At 44.1% G+C, this 27,369-nt stretch overlaps 1 protein-coding gene across 1 annotated transcript; it reads right to left on the minus strand.

The window, feature by feature from the left end:
* On the minus strand, positions 1-27,075 carry LOC139920925 (FSD1-like protein). Its single transcript, XM_071911032.2, has 13 exons — positions 27,061-27,075; positions 25,107-25,209; positions 24,302-24,444; positions 23,232-23,333; positions 22,813-22,835; positions 21,779-21,900; positions 21,043-21,273; positions 20,398-20,496; positions 15,941-16,076; positions 11,074-11,159; positions 10,294-10,548; positions 9,516-9,604; positions 1-99 (listed from the first exon to the last, which is right to left on the minus strand). Exons 1-13 carry the CDS (start codon positions 27,073-27,075, stop codon positions 1-3), a joined length of 1,503 nt encoding a protein of 500 aa, XP_071767133.1.
* Between the last annotated feature and the right edge of the window lie 294 nt (positions 27,076-27,369).

Consider the following 27,369-nt stretch of genomic DNA (forward strand, 5'->3'; position numbering starts at 1 on the left):
TTATGACAAGCTGCTGAGGCTGCGATTGGTGGACAGGAAGTTTCCCATGAAGCTCGGCACCTGCAGGCCGGTCGCAATGGTGATGCCTCCGCCCCAAACCTGCCAATCACAATGCAGGATTAGCACTGCAAAAAATACTGCAAAAAATACTGTAGTACTGGTAAAAAAAATAGATTTAAAAATACTAATAAATGTACTATAAAAATACTGCCGAAAATAGTATAAAAAATATTCAACAAATACAGCATTATCACTATATAAAATACTTACAAAATACTTACAACAATATTGCATTACTACTATAAAAAGTACTAAAAACTGCATTAGTATTATAGAAATACTCAAAAATACTATAAAAACAATACTGCACTAATGATTTAAATAAACTACTTCATGTACGATGAAAAAAACTACTGCCAAACATACTGCAGTACTGCTAAATCTACAACACAAATTAATGAAAGTACTATTAAAAGGACTACATAAAGTACTGCTGTACACACAATTAAATACAGTATTCAAAGTACTACAAAAAGTACTACAAACATATCAGAAAAATTAGAACATGCCTAAAATTTTTGAACATTTACCACAAATATATACCACAAAAATGACAACGAAAGTACTACAAAACTACTTCAAAAGTACTTAAAATACTACCAACTCCTACCATGACATCACTACTACCAAAACTATTACTACTTAAAAAATACTACAAAAGAACAACAAAAAGAAGACCAAAACTATTTTTTTTTAATATTTACTACTAAAAATGCCACAAAAGTACTAAAAAAGTACTTAAAAACGAATGGAAAAGTACTTAAAAAGTACCACGACATCACTAGTACCAGTAGTACTTCAAAAAGTACTCAAAAAAATAGACAAATTCTATAGTTCTTGCACATTTCTTGCTAAAAAAAAAATACACAAACAATTACTAAACTACTACTGTTGCAGCTGTTTTCTCTGATGTGTTTCAGTGCAAACAGGTGTCATTTGGGGATTTTACATGTTTTGAATACCTTGCTTTTACTGTGAAATGTACTCTTCAAGTTTTATTTCTTATTGTATATAGACCACCTAAACAGTCCAACACTTTCTTTGACAAATTTGATTAACTATTGTCCAAAATCTCCACAGATTTTGATTGTCTAGCTATATCGGGTGACTTCAATATTCACGTTGATAATCCAAATGATAACCATGCTAGAGAGCTGACTAACATGCTAGAGGCTTTTGCTCTGTCTCAGCATGTGTCGGGGCCCGCCCACAATCAGGGGCATACCTTGGACTTTACTTTAGAGACTAGAGGCCTCAATATCACTAAAACTGCTGCTATTGATGTTGTCATATCTGATCATTTCTGTGTTTTCTCTGATGTGTCTATAAATCTGGAACTACAAGCTAGGCCAAAAATAAAAAAAAAACTAAAAAAAAAACGCTACATCAATGACAATACTGCTGCAGCTTTTATGAACGCCATATCTATGTCACTAATGCCCACTGTGCATTGTATTAATGACCTTGTTGAAAATGTTAATAGTCAAACTAGGAATGCCATTGATGACATTGCACCAGTTAAGGTGAAAATCTCTGATAAGCAAAAAGCACCCTGGAGAAAAGCTCTGTCTGTAAAACAACGGAAAAGAGAAAACAAAACTCCAGGTTCACTATGATATCTACAAAGAGGAGCTTCAAAACTACAACATAGAATTGAGAAATGCCAGACAATTCTTTTTTGCCAAGATCATTAGTGAAAATACAACAATGCACGTACACTTTTTACTTCTGTTGACAGACTGATAAATCCCCCAGCATCAATTGCCCCAGAGCTTCTTTCTACTGCTAAATGTAATGAATTTGCCGCCTTTTTCAGTGATATCAGATAAACTATCTGTGCTTCCATGAGTAACAGGAAGGTGCCTCCATTTTCTTCACGCATAAATAATGTAAGTAATATGGCAAGTTTTTACTGATATTGACTACACAACACTTGAGGACACTACAACAGCTTAAGTCGTCCACCTGCTTCCTTGACCCTCTGCCCACAAGCTTTTTTAAAAATGTTTTTAGCTGTTTGGCGAATGAGCTTTTGCAAATTGCTAACAGCGCTCTTTTGTCTGGATGCCTCTGTGATAAATAATTACAGACATATTTCCAATCTCCCTTTTATTAGTAAGATCCTGGAAAAAAAAATTCAGCCAGTTTAACAACTATTTAATTTCAAATGCCCACTTTGACCATTTCCAATCAGGATTTAGACCCCATCATAGTACTGAGACGGCCCTTATTAGAGTTGTGAATGATCTTCGTATGAACACAGATTCAGGCAAGCTTTCTATCCTTGTACTTCTGGATCTTAGTGCTGCATTTGACCCTGTTGATCACACAATATTATTAGATAGACTAGAAAATTGGGTTGGACTCTCTGGTCCTCTGAGGTCCTCTGGGACTGGTCTGAGCCACCCAGACCTCTGAGGTCCTCTGGGACCGGTCTGTTAGTTGTTCCCAGTGTGAAAACTAAATCAGGTGAAGCTGCTTTTAGTAATTATGCTCCCAATTACTGGAATAAACTTCCAGAAGCACTGAGATGTTCCCACTGTCAGCTCTTTTAAAAGTCGGCTCAAAACATTCCTTTTCTCTTTGGCCTTCTGCTAAATCAATTAAAAAAATTTGTTAAAATGTTATTATCTTCATCATTATTTCTTTCTTTTATTTCTTTTATTTATGTTTTACCTATTTTATCTCTATCTTTCTTTTTTAATGTCATTTTAAGTAGTTGTGGTGTGTGGCCCTGAGCACAGAGCCGGTACTGACCTCCCTGGGGCCCTAAGCAAAATTCTTCTAATGGGCCTTCCTACCTGACCCGTGAGCCATGTAAACCATTTGCCATTGCCACACAGTCACACCTGACACCCCAGTGCTCCCACTACAATCGTCCCTCCTTTAAAACAGTTTGCTCCATCTGTCGGTGTAAGAATAAGTAGACCTATACAGAACAGAATGAGGTTTAATCAATAGTCAATGTCAATCCATTGCGTTCCATCTTGCATTAGTCCAGAGTTGTAACTAAACCTTGACTGAGAGACTAGATAATCATTGTCTTGTTTTAAAATGATGTGCGCCTATGAGGAGCCATCACGCCCATATATAGTCTGGACTGGTCCGGCTGCTGCTGGAAAGCACGAGTTTCATTTTGTGCACGCGCATGAACGCATGTTCACGTGTGAGGTGTGACGCGGTTATCTTTTCCGAGCTGCAGTCTATAAACACCGTTGCCCGTTGGCGTTTATCAAACGTAATAAATAGTTGTATTTCACTCTCACTTTTGTAAGGCACAAAGTCACAGAACAGCCCTGGAAGTGACTGGCAAGCAAGACACAGACAGACCAAGAGATTCATTAGGTTAGCAAGACAGACTAGAGAGAGATGCACCGCCCGGCTAGGTTAGCAAGTCAGACAGACTAGAGAGAGAAGCACCGCCCGGCTAGGTTAGCAAGTCAGACAGACTAGAGAGAGAGAGATGCACCGCCCGGCTAGGTTAGCGAGACAGACTAGAGAGAGATGCACCGCCCAGCTAGGTTAGCAAGTCAGACAGACTAGAGAGAGAGAGAAGCACCGCCCGGCTAGGTTAGCAAAACAGACTAGAGAGAGATGCACCGCCCGGCTAGGTTAGCAAGTCAGACATACTAGAGAGAGAGAGAGAAGCACCGCCCGGCTAGGTTAGCAAGTCAGACAGACTAGAGAGAGAGAGAGAAGCACCGCCCAGCTAGGTTAGCGAGACAGACAGACTAGAGAGATGCACCGCCCAGCTAGGTTAGCAAGTCAGACATACTAGAGAGAGAGAGAGAAGCACCGCCCGGCTAGGTTAGCAAGTCAGACAGACTAGAGAGAGAGAGAGAAGCACCGCCCAGCTAGGTTAGCGAGACAGACAGACTAGAGAGATGCACCGCCCAGCTAGGTTAGCAAGACAGACAGACTAGACAGAGATGCACCGCCCAGCTAGGTTAGCAAGACAGACAGACTAGAGAGAGATGCACCGCCCAGCTAGGTTAGCAAGTCAGACATACTAGAGAGAGAGAGAGAAGCACCGCCCGGCTAGGTTAGCAAGTCAGACAGACTAGAGAGAGAGAGAGAAGCACCGCCCAGCTAGGTTAGCGAGACAGACAGACTAGAGAGATGCACCGCCCAGCTAGGTTAGCAAGACAGACAGACTAGACAGAGATGCACCGCCCAGCTAGGTTAGCAAGACAGACAGACTAGACAGAGATGCACCGCCCAGCTAGGTTAGCAAGACAGACTGACTAGAGAGAGATGCACCGCCCGGGTAGGTTAGCAAGTCAGACAGACTAGAGAGAGATGCACCGCCCGGCTAGGTTAGCGAGACAGACAGACTAGAGAGAGATGCACCGCCCGGCTAGGTTAGCAAGACAGACTAGAGAGAGATGCACCGCCCGGCTAGGTTAGCAAGTCAGACAGACTAGAGAAAGAGAGAAGCACCGCCCAGCTAGGTTAGCAAGACAGACTAGAGAGAGAGAGATGCACCGCCCAGCTAGGTTAGCGAGACAGACTGACTAGAGAGAGATGCACCGCCCGGCTAGGTTAGCGAGTCAGACTAGAGAGAGATGCACCGCCCAGCTAGGTTAGCGAGTCAGACTAGAGAGAGATGCACCGCCCAGCTAGGTTAGCAAGACAGACAGACTAGAGAGAGAGAGAGAGAGATGCACCGCCCAGCTAGGTTAGCAAGACAGACAGAGTAGAGAGAGATGCACCGCCCAGCTAGGTTAGCGAGTCAGACTAGAGAGAGATGCACCGCCCAGCTAGGTTAGCGAGTCAGACTAGAGAGAGATGCACCGCCCAGCTAGGTTAGCAAGACAGACAGAGTAGAGAGAGATGCACCGCCCAGCTAGGTTAGCGAGTCAGACTAGAGAGAGATGCACCGCCCGGCTAGGTTAGCAAGTCAGACAGACTAGAGAGAGAGAGAAGCACCGCCCGGCTAGGTTAGCAAGTCAGACTGACTAGAGAGAGATGCACCGCCCGGCTAGGTTAGCAAGTCAGACAGACTAGAGAGAGAGAGAAGCACCGCCCGGCTAGGTTAGCGAGACAGACTGACTAGAGAGAGATGCACCGCCCGGCTAGGTTAGCGAGACAGACAGACTAGAGAGAGAGAGAGAGAGATGCACCACCCAGCTAGGTTAGCAAGACAGACAGACTAGAGAGAGAGAGAGAGAGATGCACCGCCCAGCTAGGTTAGCGAGACAGACTAGAGAGAGATGCACCGCCCAGCTAGGTTAGCGAGACAGACTAGAGAGAGATGCACCGCCCAGCTAGGTTAGCGAGTCAGACAGACTAGAGAGAGAGAGAGAAGCACCGCCCGGCTAGGTTAGCGAGACAGACAGACTAGAGAGATGCACCGCCCAGCTAGGTTAGCAAGACAGACAGACTAGACAGAGATGCACCGCCCAGCTAGGTTAGCAAGACAGACTGACTAGAGAGAGATGCACCGCCCGGGTAGGTTAGCAAGTCAGACAGACTAGAGAGAGATGCACCGCCCGGCTAGGTTAGCGAGACAGACAGACTAGAGAGAGATGCACCGCCCGGCTAGGTTAGCAAGACAGACTAGAGAGAGATGCACCGCCCGGCTAGGTTAGCAAGTCAGACAGACTAGAGAAAGAGAGAAGCACCGCCCAGCTAGGTTAGCAAGACAGACTAGAGAGAGAGAGATGCACCGCCCAGCTAGGTTAGCGAGACAGACTGACTAGAGAGAGATGCACCGCCCGGCTAGGTTAGCGAGTCAGACTAGAGAGAGATGCACCGCCCAGCTAGGTTAGCGAGTCAGACTAGAGAGAGATGCACCGCCCAGCTAGGTTAGCAAGACAGACAGACTAGAGAGAGAGAGAGAGAGATGCACCGCCCAGCTAGGTTAGCAAGACAGACAGAGTAGAGAGAGATGCACCGCCCAGCTAGGTTAGCGAGTCAGACTAGAGAGAGATGCACCGCCCAGCTAGGTTAGCGAGTCAGACTAGAGAGAGATGCACCGCCCAGCTAGGTTAGCAAGACAGACAGAGTAGAGAGAGATGCACCGCCCAGCTAGGTTAGCGAGTCAGACTAGAGAGAGATGCACCGCCCGGCTAGGTTAGCAAGTCAGACAGACTAGAGAGAGAGAGAAGCACCGCCCGGCTAGGTTAGCGAGACAGACTGACTAGAGAGAGATGCACCGCCCGGCTAGGTTAGCGAGACAGACAGACTAGAGAGAGAGAGAGAGAGATGCACCACCCAGCTAGGTTAGCAAGACAGACAGACTAGAGAGAGAGAGAGAGAGATGCACCGCCCAGCTAGGTTAGCGAGACAGACTAGAGAGAGATGCACCGCCCAGCTAGGTTAGCGAGACAGACTAGAGAGAGATGCACCGCCCAGCTAGGTTAGCGAGTCAGACAGACTAGAGAGAGAGAGAGAAGCACCGCCCGGCTAGGTTAGCGAGACAGACTAGAGAGAGATGCACCGCCCAGCTAGGTTAGCGAGACAGACAGACTAGAGAGAGAGAGAGAAGCACCGCCCGGCTAGGTTAGCGAGACAGACAGACTAGAGAGATGCACCGCCCAGCTAGGTTAGCAAGACAGACAGACTAGACAGAGATGCACCGCCCAGCTAGGTTAGCAAGACAGACAGACTAGACAGAGATGCACCGCCCAGCTAGGTTAGCAAGACAGACTGACTAGAGAGAGATGCACCGCCCGGGTAGGTTAGCAAGTCAGACAGACTAGAGAGAGATGCACCGCCCGGCTAGGTTAGCGAGACAGACAGACTAGAGAGAGATGCACCGCCCGGCTAGGTTAGCAAGACAGACTAGAGAGAGATGCACCGCCCGGCTAGGTTAGCAAGTCAGACAGACTAGAGAAAGAGAGAAGCACCGCCCAGCTAGGTTAGCAAGACAGACTAGAGAGAGAGAGATGCACCGCCCAGCTAGGTTAGCGAGACAGACTGACTAGAGAGAGATGCACCGCCCGGCTAGGTTAGCGAGTCAGACTAGAGAGAGATGCACCGCCCAGCTAGGTTAGCGAGTCAGACTAGAGAGAGATGCACCGCCCAGCTAGGTTAGCAAGACAGACAGACTAGAGAGAGAGAGAGAGAGATGCACCGCCCAGCTAGGTTAGCAAGACAGACAGAGTAGAGAGAGATGCACCGCCCAGCTAGGTTAGCGAGTCAGACTAGAGAGAGATGCACCGCCCAGCTAGGTTAGCGAGTCAGACTAGAGAGAGATGCACCGCCCAGCTAGGTTAGCAAGACAGACAGAGTAGAGAGAGATGCACCGCCCAGCTAGGTTAGCGAGTCAGACTAGAGAGAGATGCACCGCCCGGCTAGGTTAGCAAGTCAGACAGACTAGAGAGAGAGAGAAGCACCGCCCGGCTAGGTTAGCAAGTCAGACTGACTAGAGAGAGATGCACCGCCCGGCTAGGTTAGCAAGTCAGACAGACTAGAGAGAGAGAGAAGCACCGCCCGGCTAGGTTAGCGAGACAGACTGACTAGAGAGAGATGCACCGCCCGGCTAGGTTAGCGAGACAGACAGACTAGAGAGAGAGAGAGAGAGATGCACCACCCAGCTAGGTTAGCAAGACAGACAGACTAGAGAGAGAGAGAGAGAGATGCACCGCCCAGCTAGGTTAGCGAGACAGACTAGAGAGAGATGCACCGCCCAGCTAGGTTAGCGAGACAGACTAGAGAGAGATGCACCGCCCAGCTAGGTTAGCGAGTCAGACAGACTAGAGAGAGAGAGAGAGAGATGCACCGCCCAGCTAGGTTAGCAAGTCAGACAGACTAGAGAGAGATGCACCGCCCGGCTAGGTTAGCAAGTCAGACTGACTAGAGAGAGATGCACCGCCCGGCTAGGTTAGCAAGTCAGACTGACTAGAGAGAGATGCACCGCCCGGCTAGGTTAGCAAGTCAGACTGACTAGAGAGAGATGCACCGCCCGGCTAGGTTAGCAAGTCAGACAGACTAGAGAGAGAGAGAAGCACCGCCCAGCTAGGTTAGCAAGTCAGACAGACTAGAGAGAGATGCACCGCCCGGCTAGGTTAGCAAGACAGACAGACTAGAGAGAGATGCACCGCCCGGGTAGGTTAGCAAGTCAGACAGACTAGAGAGAGATGCACCGCCCGGCTAGGTTAGCAAGTCAGACAGACTAGAGAGAGAGAGAAGCACCGCCCAGCTAGGTTAGCAAGACAGACTAGAGAGAGATGCACCGCCCGGGTAGGTTAGCAAGACAGACTAGAGAGAGAGAGATGCACCGCCCGGCTAGGTTAGCAAGACAGACAGACTAGAGAGAGATGCACCGCCCAGCTAGGTTAGCAAGACAGACTAGAGAGAGAGAGAAGCACCGCCCAGCTAGGTTAGCGAGTCAGACAGACTAGAGAGAGATGCACCGCCCGGCTAGGTTAGCAAGACAGACTAGAGAGAGAGAGAAGCACCGCCCAGCTAGGTTAGCGAGTCAGACAGACTAGAGAGAGATGCACCGCCCGGCTAGGTTAGCAAGTCAGACAGACTAGAGAGAGATGCACCGCCCAGCTAGGTTAGCGAGTCAGACTGACTAGAGAGAGATGCACCGCCCGGCTAGGTTAGCGAGACGGACAGACTAGAGAGAGATGCACCGCCCGGCTAGGTTAGCGAGTCAGACAGACTAGAGAGAGATGCACCGCCCAGCTAGGTTAGCGAGTCAGACTGACTAGAGAGAGATGCACCGCCCGGCTAGGTTAGCGAGACGGACAGACTAGAGAGAGATGCACCGCCCAGCTAGGTTAGCGAGTCAGACTGACTAGAGAGAGATGCACCGCCCGGCTAGGTTAGCGAGTCAGACAGACTAGAGAGAGATGCACCGCCCGGCTAGGTTAGCGAGTCAGACTGACTAGAGAGAGATGCACCGCCCGGCTAAGTTAGCGAGACGGACAGACTAGAGAGAGATGCACCGCCCGGCTAGGTTAGCGAGTCAGACAGACTAGAGAGAGATGCACCGCCCGGCTAGGTTAGCGAGTCAGACAGACTAGAGAGAGATGCACCGCCCAGCTAGGTTAGCGAGACAGACAGACTAGAAAGAGATGCACCGCCCGGCTAGGTTAGCGAGTCAGACAGACTAGAGAGAGATGCACCGCCCAGCTAGGTTAGCGAGACAGACAGACTAGAAAGAGATGCACCGCCCGGCTAGGTTAGCGAAACAGACTAGAGAGAGATGCACCGCCCGGCTAGGTTAGCAAGACAGACTGACTAGAGAGAGATGCACCGCCCAGCTCATCCCCCCCGCACACCACTACTACCACTACTGCTAAAAATACTTACTAATTATACTAAAAATACTACATTTACTACAAAAATGTAGTACAAAAAATACCCCAATCTTACAGCGTTTGACCATTTTTTACTAAAAATACACAAAAAAACACAAAAGTAGCCTATTTCAAAAAGTACCAAGTCCTACAATGATATTACTACTACTTCTACTACTAAAGTACTATGAGAGAACTCACGGTGAAGGCAGGGACGAGTGGCTGGCTGAACTTGGTTTTGAAGGAGTGAAGAAGACAAAGACGATCGATGTCAATAAACGACAAATCACCTGCAAAACATGTTTATAAACAATCATTAATCATAAATACAATGATTTAAAAATAAAATAAAAAAATAAAATACAATGAAAATATATGAACAAATCTGATATGAAAAAACTAAAATGATTAAAAAACAAAAAAAATTAAAAACATGAAATAAAAAAGTTTAAAAAAATTTAAATAGAAATAAATATAAATGTTATATTGATAGAAAAAACATTTTTTAAATACTACAAAAAAATGAAAGATAAAAAAATCACAAAACATCAATTAAAATATAAAAAAGTGATTTCATAAAATTTTAATAGTAGTAAAAAGTAGAAAATTTTATTAAATAAAAAAAACTAGTCCATACCCGGGGATGCGCGCACCACAACTACGTGCAGACTTGCCAAAAAGGCGCATAAACAGCGTAAATTTGGGAAAATGGAAAAGTCAGCTCCGTCAGTCCCTGCCTATGTCAATGCTCAATGTCCATGTGCAGTTTCAGATTGATCGGCCGACCTGTTGAGGAGCAAAATGGATGCGGACGGACGGACGGACAGAGGTTTCCTCATTTTATAGTAGGATAAACACAAAAAAGAAAACATTATACATAAAATATAAAAAGAAATACATTAAAAATAAAAATATAAAAAGAAATACATGAAAAATAAAAACATAAAAACAACAAAAAAATTGTCATATTCATACTCACCATTGTCATAGTCGCAGTAGACTCCGATTCGCTGAGGCAGCGGCCAATCCAGTGCCTTGGCTCGGTTGTTGTGCTTGGCGGAGAGCGAGCTGTGCAGCCATTGGCCGGCACTCAGGCACCACGCCCCCGCGCTCTTCCCTAATTGGTCGAATCGGCCCAGGCTGGAGCGGTAGGCCACACCCACGCTCAACGACTTCCAGTCAGAAAGGGGGCGGAGCTCCCAGTAGTGACGACCACCACTCAGCTCCTGGTCGCCTAGCAGACGCAAAGATAAACAAAAAAATTAATATATATATATATATATATATATATATATATATATATATGTATATATATATATATACACATATGTATATATATATGAAAAAATATAAATGTAGACAACAAAAAAAGAAACAACAAAAAATTAAAAGATCAATAAATACATGAATTAAAACTATGAATATACATACAATAACATGAAAAGGACACAAATACAATAAATACAATAAAAATAAATACTAAATAAACAAAACAAATACTAGAAAACCACTAAAAACTAATACTAAAAATAACAAAAAATACTACCAAAGTACTACAAACTACTAGAAAATTATTACAAAAAGTATGTCATTACTAATACCACTAGTACTAACTATACTATACAAAATACTACAAAAGTACAACAAACCCTAGACTCAAGCTATGGTTTTTCTTTAAATATTGAATATATATGATAAAGTATGTATGTAGTACTGTATATAACTGTAGCACTGTGTAGTACTTAGTGTGTACTCATACCCAGAACGGTATACGACTCGCCGGCGAATCGGTCGCGAGCTCCGCCCTTCGCCAACGTCTTGTTGGGCGATGGAGTGGCGCTCCGGCTGTGGAAACAAAAACGAAGGGAAAAGGTCAAAAGTCAGAGGTGAAAAAAAAAAAAAAAATTTTAAATAATAATATTCATATATGAAAAGAATGACAAATAAATAAATTGCAAAAACTAGTAGCCAATGAGAGCGAGCCGATGTGATGATACTGCGTTGAGAAAAAAATAAAAGAATAAATAAAAAATACTAAACATAATATAAATTAAATGAATACTATTACTAATAATTTGTAATCATGAAAAAAAGGATTCTGATTATTACTAAAAATTTTAATATGATAGTACTACTGGTGGTACTTAATAAAGTACTAATAAAAATCATAACTTAATAAAACTGAAAAAGTAAAAAAAATATTGAAAAGGTAAAAGTACAAATTAAAAAATAATTATAAAAATACAAATATTAACTATGAATTAAAATATAAATTTTACTGAAATTTGAAACATTAAAACATAAAAATACAAATATAAAAATAATATACTTCAATTATAAAAAGGTAAATATTTAGTATACAGTAAAATATAATGACTTAAATCCAAATTTTAAACATTTGAAAATAAATATTAAAAATAAAAAGCTGTGATTGGCTGATGCGTGGAATGCAGAATGAGGAAGTGGGCGGCAGTTGCTAGGCAACCGCTGAGCGACGGCAGCCAATGAGATTTCTGACCTGAGAGTTTCTAGTTTTGACTGGAAACGAGACGGAGGCTGCTGAGGGACAAAAAGGAGAAAACACTGGGAAACAGCAAAGGGAAAAATAGATTCATACAGTCTAAAAATTCAGAAAATGATATTAAATAAAAGAAAATATTCTGATAATTTTTGAAAAATGAAAATTCTGAAAGTTGTTTTACATTTACTAAAACCTGTCTGAAAATAACTTTCAGCTAGAGGATGTTCGATTTTCTGAAGAAAATTTGTGTGCTTCCTTGAGTTGAAAAGGTAGACAGTTGAAGACATTTGAACGAGTTTAAACGTCTTTAAAATTTGAATATATAGATCTTAAACAATTTGACAGCCAAAAGTCTTGTAGTTATCAATACATGGAAGGATAGGTAATAATGTTTTTAAAGGTTGTAGTAGTATGGGCTGTAGTAAAAGCAGCAGTTATCAGATATCACAGTTGTGATATCAGTAGTAGAAGTAATACAAGTGAAAAAGGAATAAAATAAAAAATAAAAAAGGAGTGAAAGAAAGTAAGAGACAAAAAGCAAAAAAGAAAAAGTGACAGTGAAAGGGCAAAAGAGTGAAAGAAATAGTACAACAGAGTGAAAGCAAGTGAAAGGGTAAAAGAGTGAAGGAGAGTTTGAGAAGGAAAGAGTGACAAAATGACTGAAATAGAGTGAGAGGATAAGAAAGTAAGAGAATGAAAGAAACCCAGAGTGAAAGAAAAAAGTGAAAGAGTGAAAAAGTAAAACAATGAAATAAGAATAATTAGTAAAATAGTGAAAGAAAGAATGGAAGAAAGTGCAACTGAAAGAAAGAGTGAAAGGGACAGAAAGAGCAAAAGAGTTAGACAGGGACAGCAAGTTAAGGAGTGAGAGACAAAAAGCGAAAAAAGTAAAAGAAAAAGTGACAGTGAAAAAGAGTGAAAGAAATCGTACAAGAGTTAAACAGTGAGTAGCAGTATGTGTAAAAAGACAAAGCTGTTGATTAGACAGACGAAACTACTGTCAAACAGAGTAGCACTACAGCTGAACAAAAGTTCATAACTCAATAACTACAAATCCTATCACTTAGATATTTACTTTGAGTGAGAGCAGAACTAGCTGAACATTTTAATGTGTAATGTGTATGTAGTTTTAAGTTGTGGGAGTTATTACAGTTTATATATGTGCAAAAAGACAAAGCTGTTGATTAAACAGGCGGAAACAGTGGATGCGGTGGGCAAATGTCAAAAGGAGGAAGATCAGCTAGAAGGCTAGAAGAAAGAATCTCAACCAATGGCTGGGAGAAGACCCGGCGTGTGCCCTGTGTTCAACACCAGAAACCCTCAGGCACATCATGACTGGGTGCAAGGTCAGCCTCGCACAGGGCCAATACACATGGCGGCACAACCAGGTATTGAAGAGCCTAGCATCAACAGTCGAGAACAAACGGACGGCCACAAACTCCATGCCCGCGAGAACATCACGCCCCACGACAACATCTATGTTCATCAAGGAAGGAGCCAAAAGACCCAAAGATCGTACCCCAAAAGACAGAGCCAGGACAACTAAGCACAGCCCGCGATTGGAAGATGCTGGCAGATGTTGGCCAGCAACTCAGATTCCCACCAGAGATCACAACCACCAACCTCAGGCTAGACCTGGTACTTTGGTTCACTTCACTACAGACTGTGTACATCATTGAACTCACAGTTCCATGGGAGGACTCAAGGAGGAGTCATACGTGCGCAAGATGCTTCGGTATGCAGAGTTTGCAGCCGAAGCACAGCAACACGGCTGGAGAGTCAAAGTCTGTCCTATTGAAGTGGGACGCAGAGGCTTCATGGGTACATCTACCACCAGGCTGCTAAAGGACCTGGGGATCCGTGGCCAGGCTCTGCGACAGGCCATCAAAGCTGCATCAGAGGCCGCAGAAGGAAGCAGCCGATGGCTCTGGATGAGGAGGAAGGACTCCACCTGGGCACCAAGAAAGCGAAGAGATCAAGAAGACGCAATGGGGAGTGATTCTGGGAAGCCAGAAGTCACCGTTGAGCCCTGGAGATGTAGTGGGCTAATCAACGAAACGTCGAGGAAGGAGGGCGCCCACTTGAAGACCCCAGTGTGTCAACTTGCTGCCACTCTCTCAACATCAAGGCACATCAAGTACTCAACGGCACAAAGGATATCAACATTACAGCCTGTGTTTTCAAATCTTATTGGTTGATAAAAGCCAATCCATTTGGCCTATCAATAACCTTTATACAACTTTTAAAGAGGACAGTCCCAAGATTCTCCACACCAGGGACGGACTGGGACAAGAAAATGGCCCTGGACTTTTGGACCCAGACCGGCCCACATCCAGCCTGTGAATATTCCACACCATCCCTACCCCATTGACGCATACATGAATACAGCAAGACTTAGTGTCACTACTATACAGTATACCGTAATTCCTCTTATATTGGCCCGGGCCTTTATTTACCTCAACTGCAGAGGGTACCAGGCCTTTATTGGAAGCAGGCTTATATTAGAGACAGGCCTTTATTTCTAATTCCCTCTGTTTGATAAGTATATTTGCTCATATTTTAGTACGAAGCCTCCTTGTTTTCTGATCTGCTTCTGTTGGGGTTCGTTAGGTAGACGTTTTTTTGTTACCGCGATGCATTACGATAATTACGATAATCGACGACGGCACGCTCCAGAGACTTCCGCCGGCCGAGCCGTCTTGTGGCACTTGTACGTTACTACAAACTACAGTTACTAACAGGCACCAGGAGTAAAAGGTGTGGGCATGTAGAGAGAGGCACTGAGGCCAGAGTCCTTCACCTCCCTTCAGGACAGGGGGAGGTGGAGAGAGGCGCTGAGCCTCTTGATGCCGTTCATCATCGGCAATGGAAATTTTGCTGGTGCTTGCACTACTGAAAAGGTCAGTCATTTTTGCACAGTTTGATGCCTCAGCTTCACGGGCCTTTATTTTTTTATCCCTCAATGGCCAGTCCGCCACTGGTCCACACCAAGTTTCGTGTGAATCAGATGAACGGCCTAGGAGGAGTTGTGAAAAAAGTGTTTAAAGAATTCAAAAATGGCGGAAAATCCAATATGGTGGACAAAGAATCTATGGACACAAGAATTTTCTCTCTACAGCACACAGTTCAGAAATTATTGGCCAAAACATAAAGTTGCTTGTTACAGTGCCACCATCTGGCCAATGTATGTGGGCTGCCTTGCCTGAGTAGTGGGGCTATAGGAGCCCACCTGCCAGATATGGTTGCTGTCGGACTTGCAGTTTCTTAGCTGCAGACACTTTTAGCGGAGTAAAAGAAAGAAAGAAAGAAAGAAAGAAAGAAAGAATTCCAGCAAATACAACAGGGTTCCAGCACTGTGTGCTTGGACCCCTAATAATGAAGAAGTAAATAAGACTGTATAAGTGTGACTTGCTGAAGCAAGCACACTAATTAAATGAAAACATCTGAAATTAAGTTTAAATTATAGTTAAAACAAATCTGGAAATAATTTTAAATAAAAATTCTAAAACCAGTTCTAAAACTATAGCCGCAAGCAGCAATGGGCAGAGTCCAAGCACAATATGGTAATTTGTCCAAAAATGAGAAACCTAAGACCTTATGATTAGTTATGAGTGCATGGCTTGAAAAGCTGATGCATTCTAGAGAGCTTTGTTGGTCTAATGTAAGAATATCATGTGCCACTGAATCTGTTTGAAAAGAGGAGGCAATGAAACAGCTTTACAACTAAATTGAACTAATTTAGTCAAAATGGTAACCTGCAATACTATTCTCTGCTGATTTAACTATCAACTGCAAACATAGGGTGAACTTACTATAATGTTTTTAATAAAATATAAAATATTATATTTAAGTAAAATATAAAATATTACAAAACATAATTTAAAGAACATAAAATATTTTAAAATAATATAAAATATTTAAGTAAAATATATAACACTATAAAAAATTATTTACAAAAAATAGATAAAATATTATCTTAAAATAAAATGCTAAACACTATAAAATATATATATATATATCTTCAAATAAAATATAAGACACTATAAAAAAACAGTTAAAAAATAAAAAATAAAGTATTATTATCATCTCATTATTATATTATCACCTGCTCTTGTTGTCTTTGCCCTTCAGTCGTGGGTCGTGACCTTTGACCCCGGCTGCCTGCGGCTCCCAGCTCACCGTGTCGCCACACACCTTGAGGTCCGGGTGACAGGAGTTGGAGTCAAGCCCGAAATGAAACGCTAGAAGAAGACAAAAAAAAACGCCAAAGAAGAAGAATCCGAATCCGAATCAGAATTAATCCTCAAATTCAAATGTTATTTTCAATTTTGTTTATAAATCAATTAAATAATTTCTGAAACACTAGAAGAAGGTGAAAAAACAGTCAAAGCAGAAGACAAAAAATTAGAAGAAAAACAATGAATTGAAACTAAATCGAAAAAAATGAAATTCGACAATCTCATTTTCAAATTTAATGAATCACTAGTAGAAGAAAAAACGACAGCCAAAGAAAAAAATCTAATTAAATTTAATGTCATTTTCAAATTGAATGAATCTCAGAGAAAAATATTGTTCAAAATTAAAAATAATTAAATCATTTTTTCAAATATTTTAGACAAATACAAATATGACAAATGCAACTGAAAAAAAATCTAATTCAAATGTAATTTTCAAATTGAATGACAACCAAAAACGACAGAATAGAGCAAATAACAAAAAATGACAAAAAACAACAAAAAACAAAAATTTAAAAAACAAATACAATTTATTTAAAACAAAAATAAATATTGAGTATATTTAATATAGAAAAAAAGTATTTGTAGTAAAAAAAAATACCAAAAATGACAATGTAAAAAGGCAAAAAATGACCAAGGAGCTGTCCCCCTCCTGGCGGGAGCAGCCACATTCCAGCAAGACCCCCATCTTAGGGGCGTCTTCCCTGGGTTGGAGGGGACGGATGGACGCATGCCGCGGCCCATCTGGTGGCAGCTCGCCCAAAACTGTCAGCCGCATCGTCCAAGCCGCCAGAAGCAGACCGGTTCCAGTCCAGCATGACGGAGAGGGCGTAACGGTGTGGCGGTGGGGTGAGGGCGGTGTGGGGGTGAGGGCGGTGTGGGGGTGAGGGCGGTGAGGGCGGTGAGGGCGTAACGGTGTGGCGGTGGGGTGAGGGCGGTGTGGGGGTGAGGGCGGTGTGGGGGTGAGGGCGGTGAGGGCGGTGAGGGCGGTGAGGGCGGTGAGGGCGGTGTGGGGGTGAGGGCGGTGAGGGCGGTGAGGGGGTGAGGGCGGTGAGGGCGGTGAGGGCGGTGTGGGGGTGAGGGCGGTGAGGGCGGTGTGGGGGTGAGGGCGGTGAGGGTGGTGAGGGGGTGAGGGCGGTGAGGGCGGTGAGGGCGGTGAGGTGGTGAGGGCGGTGAGGGCGGTGAGGGCGGTGAGGCGGTGAGGGGGTGAGGGCGGTGAGGGGGTGAGGGCGGTGAGGCGGTGAGGGGGTGAGGGCGGTGAGGGGGTGAGGGCGGTGAGGGCGGTGTGGGGGTGAGGGCGGTGAGGGGGTGAGGGCGGTGAGGGCGGTGAGGGCGGTGAGGGCGGTGAGGGCGGTGTGGGGGTGAGGGCGGTGAGGGCGGTGAGGGCGGTGTGGGGGTGAGGGCGGTGAGGGCGGTGAGGGGGTGAGGGCGGTGAGGGCGGTGAGGGCGGTGTGGGGGTGAGGGCGGTGAGGGCGGTGTGGGGGTGAGGGCGGTGAGGGTGGTGAGGGGGTGAGGGCAGTGAGGGCGGTGAGGGCGGTGAGGGCGGTGAGGTGGTGAGGGCGATGAGGGGGTGAGGGCGGTGAGGCGGTGAGGCGGTGAGGGGGTGAGGGCGGTGAGGCGGTGAGGGGGTGAGGGCGGTGAGGGGGTGAGGGCGGTGAGGGCGGTGAGGGCGGTGTGGGGGTGAGGGCGGTGAGGGGGTGAGGGCGGTGAGGGCGGTGAGGGCGGTGAGGGCGTAACGGTGTGGCGGTGGGGTGAGGGCGGTGTGGGGGTGAGGGCGGTGTGGGGGTGAGGGCGGTGAGGGCGGTGTGGGGGTGAGGGCGGTGAGGGCGGTGAGGGGGTGAGGGCGGTGAGGGCGGTGAGGGCGGTGTGGGGGTGAGGGCGGTGAGGGCGGTGTGGGGGTGAGGGCGGTGAGGGCGGTGAGGGGGTGAGGGCGGTGAGGGCGGTGAGGGCGGTGAGGGCGGTGAGGTGGTGAGGGCGGTGAGGGCGGTGAGGGCGGTGAGGCGGTGAGGGGGTGAGGGCGGTGAGGGGGTGAGGGCGGTGAGGCGGTGAGGGGGTGAGGGCGGTGTGGGGGTGAGGGCGGTGAGGGCGGTGTGGGGGTGAGGGCGGTGAGGGGGTGAGGGCGGTGAGGGCGGTGAGGGCGGTGAGGGCGGTGTGGGGGTGAGGGCGGTGAGGGCGGTGTGGGGGTGAGGGCGGTGAGGGCGGTGAGGGGGTGAGGGCGGTGAGGGCGGTGAGGGCGGTGTGGGGGTGAGGGCGGTGAGGGCGGTGTGGGGGTGAGGGCGGTGAGGGTGGTGAGGGGGTGAGGGCAGTGAGGGCGGTGAGGGCGGTGAGGGCGGTGTGGGGGTGAGGGCGGTGAGGGTGGTGAGGGGGTGAGGGCAGTGAGGGCGGTGAGGGGGTGAGGGCGGTGAGGGCGGTGAGGGCGGTGTGGGGGTGAGGGCGGTGAGGGCGGTGTGGGGGTGAGGGTGGTGAGGGTGGTGAGGGGGTGAGGGCAGTGAGGGCGGTGAGGGCGGTGAGGGCGGTGTGGGGGTGAGGGCGGTGAGGGTGGTGAGGGGGTGAGGGCAGTGAGGGCGGTGAGGGCGGTGAGGGCGGTGAGGCGGTGAGGGGGTGAGGGCGGTGAGGCGGTGAGGGGGTGAGGGCGGTGAGGGGGTGAGGGCGGTGAGGGCGGTGAGGGCGGTGTGGGGGTGAGGGCGGTGAGGGCGGTGAGGGCGGTGAGGGCGGTGAGGTGGTGAGGGCGGTGAGGGCGGTGAGGCGGTGAGGCGGTGAGGGGGTGAGGGCGGTGAGGGGGTGAGGGCGGTGAGGGCGGTGAGGGCGGTGAGGGCGGTGAGGGCGGTGAGGTGGTGAGGGCGGTGAGGGCGGTGAGGGGGTGAGGGCAGTGAGGGCGGTGAGGGCGGTGAGGGCGTTGAGGGGGTGAGGGCAGTGAGGGCGGTGAGGGGGTGAGGGCGGTGAGGGCGGTGAGGGGGTGAGGGCAGTGAGGGCGGTGAGGGCGGTGAGGGCGTTGAGGGGGTGAGGGCGGTGAGGGCGGTGAGGGGGTGAGGGCGGTGAGGGCGTTGAGGGCGGTGTGGGGGTGAGGGCGGTGAGGGGGTGAGGGCGGTGAGGGGGTGAGGGCGGTGTGGGGGTGAGGGCGGTGAGGGCGGTGTGGGGGTGAGGGCGGTGAGGGGGTGAGGGCGGTGAGGGTGGTGAGGGCGGTGTGGGCGGTGAGGGCGGTGAGGGCGGTGTGGGGGTGAGGGCGGTGAGGGCGGTGTGGGGGTGAGGGCGGTGAGGGGGGGAGGGCGGTGTGGGGGTGAGGGCGGTGAGGGCGGTGTGGGGGTGAGGGCGGTGAGGGCGGTGAGGGCGGTGAGGGCGGTGAGGGCGGTGTGGGGGGTGAGGGCGGTGTGGGGGTGAGGGCGGTGAGGGGGTGAGGGCGGTGTGGGGGTGAGGGCGGTGAGGGGGTGAGGGCGGTGTGGGGGTGAGGGCGGTGTGGGGGTGAGGGCGGTGAGGGCAGTGAGGGCGGTGAGGGGGTGAGGGGGGTGAGGGCAGTGAGGGCGGTGAGGGGGTGTGGGGGGTGAGGGCGGTGTGGGGGTGAGGGCGGTGAGGGCAGTGAGGGCGGTGAGGGCGGTGAGGGGGTGAGGGCGGTGTGGGGGTGAGGGCGGTGTGGGGGTGAGGGCGGTGAGGGGGTGTGGGCGGTGTGGGGGTGAGGGCGGTGTGGGGGTGAGGGCGGTGAGGGGGTGTGGGCGGTGAGGGCGGTGAGGGGGTGAGGGCGGTGAAGGCGGTGAGGGGGTGAGGGCGGTGTGGGGGTGAGGGCGGTGTGGGGGTGAGGGCGGTGAGGGGGTGTGGGCGGTGAGGGCGGTGAGGGGGTGAGGGCGGTGAAGGCGGTGAGGGGGTGAGGGGGTGAGGGCGGTGAAGGCGGTGAGGGGGTGAGGGGGTGAGGGCGGTGAGGGGGTGAGGGGGTGAGGGCGGTGAGGGGGTGAGGGCGGTGAAGGCGGTGAGGGCGGTGTGGGGGTGAGGGGGTGAGGGCGGTGAGGGGGTGAGGGCGGTGTGGGGGTGAGGGGGTGAGGGCGGTGTGGGCGGTGTGGGGGTGAGGGGGTGAGGGGGTGAGGGGGTGAGGGTGCTGAACGTACACAGTACAAACTCACCCAAGAGGTCATCAGCTGTTTGGGTCTCGCCAATTGGTCATTTCTGGCCTTTTTTTGTCATTTGTCATTTTGTCAGTTTGTTTTCATTTTTTGGATATTTTTTTTATTTTCTGTTATTATTTCTGTTCGTTTATTGTAATTTTTGTTTTTTTGTAATTTTATTGTAATTATTTGCAAATTTTTGTCATTTGTTGTTGTTTTGTCTCTCTCTCTCTCACCTCTGGTCTCCATGGTAACCGGCTCACAGTAATCTCCAGCAGCAGCTTTATTTGCAGCGCGAACGCGAACAGAAACGAAGAGTGAATCAAACTTCAGACCTGCAGGAAGAAATTGTGAATTTTATCATTTTATAATAATAATAACATAATATATCACATAACATAATAACAATAATAATAATAATAATAATAATATCAGAATATGTATAATATAATATAAATCATTTTATAATTTAATCAATACTTGTAATTTTATCTTAATAATAATAATACCAATATATTATGTAAATATATAATAATATATTAATAATTTTATGATTTCATTAATCATTTAACATTTTTATGACATTGACATTTGAGATTACAGTTTTTCTCGATCTCTTACACACTGTAACTGGGCCTATTAACTAAACATCCCAAACCATGACGCCATCTACCAGAAGACAGACCCACTTCCCAAAACTAGAAACACTATTCCCCTGTTTCCACACATGATTCAGATTTGTTGAACTGTTTGTGAAAAACTCTACACACAAATCCCTTCATATATCACCGGCTGCACCGTGTGCTCATTTAGAAAGCACCGGCATTCAATATCATTAAAAAGTGTCATTTTTTGTGTTTTTTTTTTTTTTTCATTCCTACCTGTTATGGTGTATTCAGTCTCCTGGATCCCCACGATTTTTTCCCAGCATGCCTCGCTCCTTGCTCCCTCACCATTCGTTTTGCGGAATTCCAAATCGTAGCGGTCGATTCGCTCGTCGTCAGTGTCGGTACCCGCCTCGTCTTCGCTGCCATTGGCCGGTCGCCAGGCAACGGTGACAGCATTGTCACGCACAAAACAGGAAGTGAGGTCGATCTCTGGCGCTTTGGGCACTAAAAAAAACCCAGTTAAAAACAGTTAAAAGTGTTTTTATTTTTTTTAAATGATTTGAATGGATAAAATGAATTATTATTATCATGCTATTATTATTATTTATATTATTATATTTAGTCAGAAATATTTTTTATTACTGATTACTTTTTTAATTACTATTCTTAGTAATGAATAAAAAATCTGATTATTATCTTAAGTACTTGAATTAATATTTTCATTATTGTTTCATTAATTATTATTTTTTCACATTATTATTTAGGAATACAGGAGAAAAATGATAGAAAAAACAGGAGAAAACAAGAATAGAGTGAGTAAAGACAGAACGGAGGAAAAATTACAAATCTGAAAAAATTATAAGACAACAAAAACTACACAAAAAGTAAAAAAAAAAAAAATGTACAACAAAAAAGTACTACAAAAGCATGCAAAAAAAACCAAACAATAGATTTGAATAAGGAAGGACAGATGGAGCGAGCGACAGGAAACAGGAAGTGGCCGTCTCACCCGGCAGGAAGTGCAGTCTCCTAAGCCCCGCCCCCTCCCGGCTGAAGTCCACCAGGAAGCGCGTCATGCCGGCCGCCACCGCCGGACGGGTGGAGAGGCGGAAGGCTGGCGCCATGGTTACCCTGGCAACCAGCAGAGAGGGGGGCATGGTTAAATGAGAGATATTATTAGATATTAATTATTATATTTAATAATTAAAAAAAATACAAGAAATGGACAACAAATTCAAAAACTACAGAAAATTACTAACTACAAAAATATAAAAAAATAAAAAATGAAAACAAAAATGAAAACAAGTCACAACAAATTACAAAAGTGAAAAAATGACCAAAAAATGTACAAAAAATTACATAAAGAAATACAAAAAATTACACAAATACAATGAGAGAGAGAGAGAGAGGGGAGGGTTAGAGAGAGAGGGGCGGGGTTAGAGAGAGAGAGAGGGGAGGGTTAGAGAGAGGGGCGGGGTTAGAGAGAGAGAGGGGGAGGGTTAGAGAGAGAGGGGCGGGGTTAGAGAGAGAGAGGGGCGGGGTTAGAGAAAGAGAGGGGAGGGTTAGAGAGAGGGGCGGGGTTAGAGAGAGAGAGGGGGAGGGTTAGAGAGAGGGGCGGGGTTAGAGAGAGAGAGGGAGGAGGGTTAGAGAGAGAGGCGGGGTTAGAGAGAGAGGGGGCGGGGTTAGAGAGAGAGTTTGGATGTTTGGGGGTGTGGTTTCAGGATTTTTTGAGGGCGGGGGTTAAAAATGAAACAATATAAAAATTGAAATTTATGGAATTTTTTTATTCAAATTTATGTATGTGGGAAGCATGGCTTACCTACATACCTTGTAATTAATTATTTATTGAAGTTAAAACATGAATTATGTTTCATAATCTAAAATAAAGTTTAAAAAATTAAATAAAAAACAATACAGAACTAAAAGAACTATAGAAGAAACACTACTGAAATATAAAAGAAAAATACAGACAATCAAAAAAGAAACACTACATAACAATAATAATAAATAAATAATAATTGATAAAAAATAATAAAAACATACCTCTCTTTGATTTTCCTTGCAGCCTTGAAAAAAAGAGAAAAATGCTCATTAATAATTCATTATTTTATTGAAACAGGAAGTGATGTCGATTTATGGCCGTCTGTGCACGGTAAAGACATGTACATGTTAAAACAAAAGGTTTTAAGTTAATTTAATGGAAAAAATTCTAAGAAAGAAAGGACAGAACAGAAGAAAAAATGACAAGAAATGAATGAAAGAAAGATAAAAAGAAAGAGAAAAATTACAGAAACTAAAGAAAAACCAGTAAAATAAAGGAAAATATGAAAGGATTAAACAATAGACAAAATAGAAACAATAGAAGAAATGGCAACAGTCACCATCTTCCTTCCTTTCATTTCCTTCCTTCCTGAATTTTCCCAAGGGATCAAAAAAGTGCGATCTTATCTTTCCTTCCTCACCTTAACAAACTCATCCTCTTTGTCGATCCGCAGCGCCTCGTTTGCATATTCCAGAAGTTCTTCAGATGATTCGAGAGCTGATTTTCCCTCTGACAGCTGTTTCTGAAACGAGAAGAACAAAAAAACAGGAAAATTTTATGAACAAAATTTGATCTGAATGAAAGACAGAAGGATGGCAGAAAGAGAACATTTTCTGTCATATCCAAATTTTGGAAATTGCATTGAAAGAAAGAATGAAAAGAATGTGGGAAAAAAAGGGAAAAATTTAAAATCAAGATAGAAAAAATTAAGATTAAAGAAAAAAAATTAAGAAATCAGTAAAAGATGAAAAAAGAAGAAAGAAAGATGAAAACAATGAAAAACGGAAAGAAAAAGAAAGAAGGAAAAAGAACAATAGAACTAAGAAGAATGGAAAGAAAAAGGACAAAAGAAAGAAGAATGGAAAGAAAAAGAAAAAAGAAAGAAGAATAGAAAGAAAAAGAAAGAATAAAAAAACAGAAGCAAAGGGAAAAATGGTACAACAAAGTAAAATTCAGTAAAAAAAAATACAAATTTTAATTTTAAAATAGCACGGAAGAAAGACAACAGAATGAAAAAGTGTAAAAAGAGGAAAAATTGTAGAGGAATATTTAAAAATGTAAAAAAAGACAAAAAATGGAAACTTGAGAAAAAATATTAAGTGACAGGAAGAAGAATGGAACAATAAAGAAACAAAAATCCTGGAAAACATTTGTTAAAGATTAAATAAGGAAATACATTTTAAATGCCATATACAAATTGCATTGAAAAAAAAAGAAAGCAAGATAAAGGTAAAACTTAAAAATGAAAATATAGAAAAAAAGGATTAAAGAAAGTACAAAATTAAAGAAATCTGGAAAAGGCTTAAAATGGGTAAAATAGAAAAAAGAAAAATGAAAAAGATAATAAAAAAAAAAATCACCAAAAATGCAAAAAATTGGTACATTTGTGAAAAAGAAAAGAGTGAATAAAAAACAAAAACAAAATAAGAAAGAATGGAAAGAAAAGAAAGAAAAATAACTAAAAAAGAAAAACAGAAAAAAGTGTTTTACCTGAAGCTCCGCCTCTTTCCTGCACTGCTCTTCCCTGATGGCTCCTCGTAGCTCCGCCCCCTTTTCCTCCAGGGCGGAGCTTAACCGTTCCAGCTCCGCCTCCAGCTCTGACATCACCCGCCATGACTCCTCCTGATTGGACAGAGAAAAAGAGAGAATGATTGACAGGTGTTTTTATTTTATTTTATATTTACGGTTTTAACTTTGTTCATTTTTTTCAGGATTTTGTCAAATTAATCCAATTTTTATCATTTTATTTCAAATTTTTAACACTTTTTTCAAAATTAACAATTTTTACTGGAAAATTACATTTTTTTAAAGTGTCGTTAGTATTGTTTTTACTTGGAAAATTGGCTTTTTAACAGTATAAAGATATTTACTATGAAAATACATTTTTAACATTGTAAAGTTTTATGTTTTACTGTGAATCTTCTATTTAAGTTTTTATTATTAATCTAATAATAATAATAATCTAATAATAATCTAATTATTATTCTATTACAATTTTTATCTGATTTTTATTTCATATTTTATTTCTCTTTTTTAGTTTTTATTTGATTTTTTTCCCTCTATTACTTATTTTTTTCCTTTTTAAATTTGAATTTCCTAATATCAATTTAATTTTCCTTTTTCACTATTTTATTTGACGTTTTACTGGGAAAACTGACTTTTTTTTCAACATAAAATGGCTAATTTTTTAGAGTGTAACAATAACTGGCCTTTAAGTCTCCTTTCCTCCCTCCCTTCCTTCCTTCCTATCTCTCTCTCTAAGCCCCTCCCACTCATTTACTCTCAGCCAATCAGATTCTCACCTGCAGGTCTGAGAGGGTGTGGTCGACCGTATCCAAGAAGTTCTGCAGCTCTTCGTTCTTATTTGCTAACGTGGCAACGATCCTGCGCAGCGCTTCCTGTTCTCTCTCACACACACACACACACACACACACACACACACACACACACACACGTTAGCATTGGCAACAGAATTATGAATTTTTTACAGTGCAAAATGTAAAAACCTTTGGTGAAAATTCGATTATTAATCAATTTTTACAGCACAAATTGTAAAATAAAATGTACGTTTATATTTTTAGTGTGAAATACACAAGTCAAGTAAAGTGTAAAAGCAGGAAGTGTAAAGTGTGCTTTTTTTTTTACAATATCAAGTGAACTTTCTGTTTTTTTACAGTGTAACATATGAACTGGCCTACATGGGAATTCAGGCTGAAGAAATGTGTGTGTATGTGAGGGGGGGGCGAGCAAGAGAGAGAGAGAGAGAGAGAGAGAGAGAGAGAGACAGACAGACAGAGAGGATTAGAGGTAAAGGCTATTTTAAGATGCTTTCCTTCCCTCCATTCCTTCTATCAATCCTTTCCTGCTTTCCTCTCCTCATTCCCTCCTTTTTTCCTTCTTTAAATTATATATATTTTTTAATTTAATTGATATTATCTCTCTCCTTTTCTTTTTTTTCTATTTTTGATTATTTTTATTCATTACATTTTTTTTTATCTCTTATTAGTTTTTATTTTATTTTTTTCTGTCCCTTTTTGTTTTTCAATTAAATTGACTTGCTACAATGATGAAGGTTCGATGACCGAAACGTCGTATTAAATTATCATCATGGAAGTATAGATAGTATTCCTTTCTCTGCCTCTACCGTTTTGGTTGTTATCCTACACACCTGTCACTCAAAGACCTTTAGGGTTAGGGTTAAAAAGAGAAAATTATTTTTTCTTAATTTCCTAATATCCTAATTTTATTTAATTTTTCATTGATATTTAATTTGACTTGGATGCAATTGTTTTTTTCAAATTTTCTCATTTTTATTTCAACTGTATTTTTATTTTAATTGTATTCTTTTATTTTCCTCTTATCGTTTTTAAATTTAATTTAATTTTCATTTTAAAATTTTATTAATTATTAATATTATTTTGAAAATTAAAATGTAGTTTTTTGAATTCATTATTGTTTTCGTTCCTTGTTTGATGTTTTATGCAAATGTTATGCAAATTTGTATTCTGACGGTTTTTTTATGAAAAAATAAACTATAAATAAAAAAAAAGGATAAGAGAATGGAGAGACAGAAAGAAGGGATGACAGGTGAAAGAGAGATAGAGTTACACAGAAAGAAAAGAGAGAAAGCGGTCGAGTTACATAGACAATGACAGCGAGCTCGCGTTTCGTGGGAACCAGTGTGAGAAAGCAAAAGAAAAACTAAATTTCTGAAAATATGCAGAACAAAATAGAGGAGAAACATCGTAAGAAAAACAATGAGAAAGAAAGAAAAAAAAATGAAGGAATTGAATTCGCAGCTCCATTCAAAGTGAAACTCACTCTACCAGTGAGAGAGAAAACTATGGTCGAGCAACAATGTGAACAAACGGGGAGAGAGAGAGACAGCGAGAGAGAGAGACTTGTTAATCCCATTGAAACCCATTCAAAACTATAGGGAGAGGGGAAAATGGGCAGGCGAGGTTAGGTTAACATGGAGAGAGAGAGAGCGACATTGGAAATGCATAGAGACAGTATATTTTAACGTAAAACCAATTCAAAGTGATGCTAGCTCGAGAGACAGAAGCTAATGTCATATAGGGAGAGAGCGAGAGAGAGAGCGAGAGCGACATAGATAATGGATGGGATAGTAAGAGAGAGAGAGAGTGAGAGAGAGAGACTTCATAATCCTCTCCGTCTCTTTTTTCACATTCATTCTGTATGTTGCTCAACCATGATAGATAGATTTCTTGTCTTTTTTTCACTCTTACCTTTTGAGCGTCCATTACCCGAGAGAGAGAGAGAGAGAGAGAGAGAGAGAGAGAGAGAGAGAGAGAGAGAGAGAGAGAGAGAGAGGGAGATAGAGAGAGACGGCAGGATTAAGCGGCAGGTAAAGTGAAAGCAATATTCCAAGGCGAATTCCGGTCCCGGGCTTCACAATAAAAGCCTAGGTGAATAGGCAGTAGTACTTTTGGTAAAGACCTTCAAAATAAAAGACAAATCAAGGAGACAATAGGAAGTCATGTCGGGATCTTCAAAATAAAAGCCCAGGCGAATAGGCAGTAATACTGGTAATGACT

This window comes from Centroberyx gerrardi, chromosome 2, assembly GCF_048128805.1.
Source record: "Centroberyx gerrardi isolate f3 chromosome 2, fCenGer3.hap1.cur.20231027, whole genome shotgun sequence".
Lineage (NCBI taxonomy): Eukaryota > Metazoa > Chordata > Actinopteri > Beryciformes > Berycidae > Centroberyx > Centroberyx gerrardi.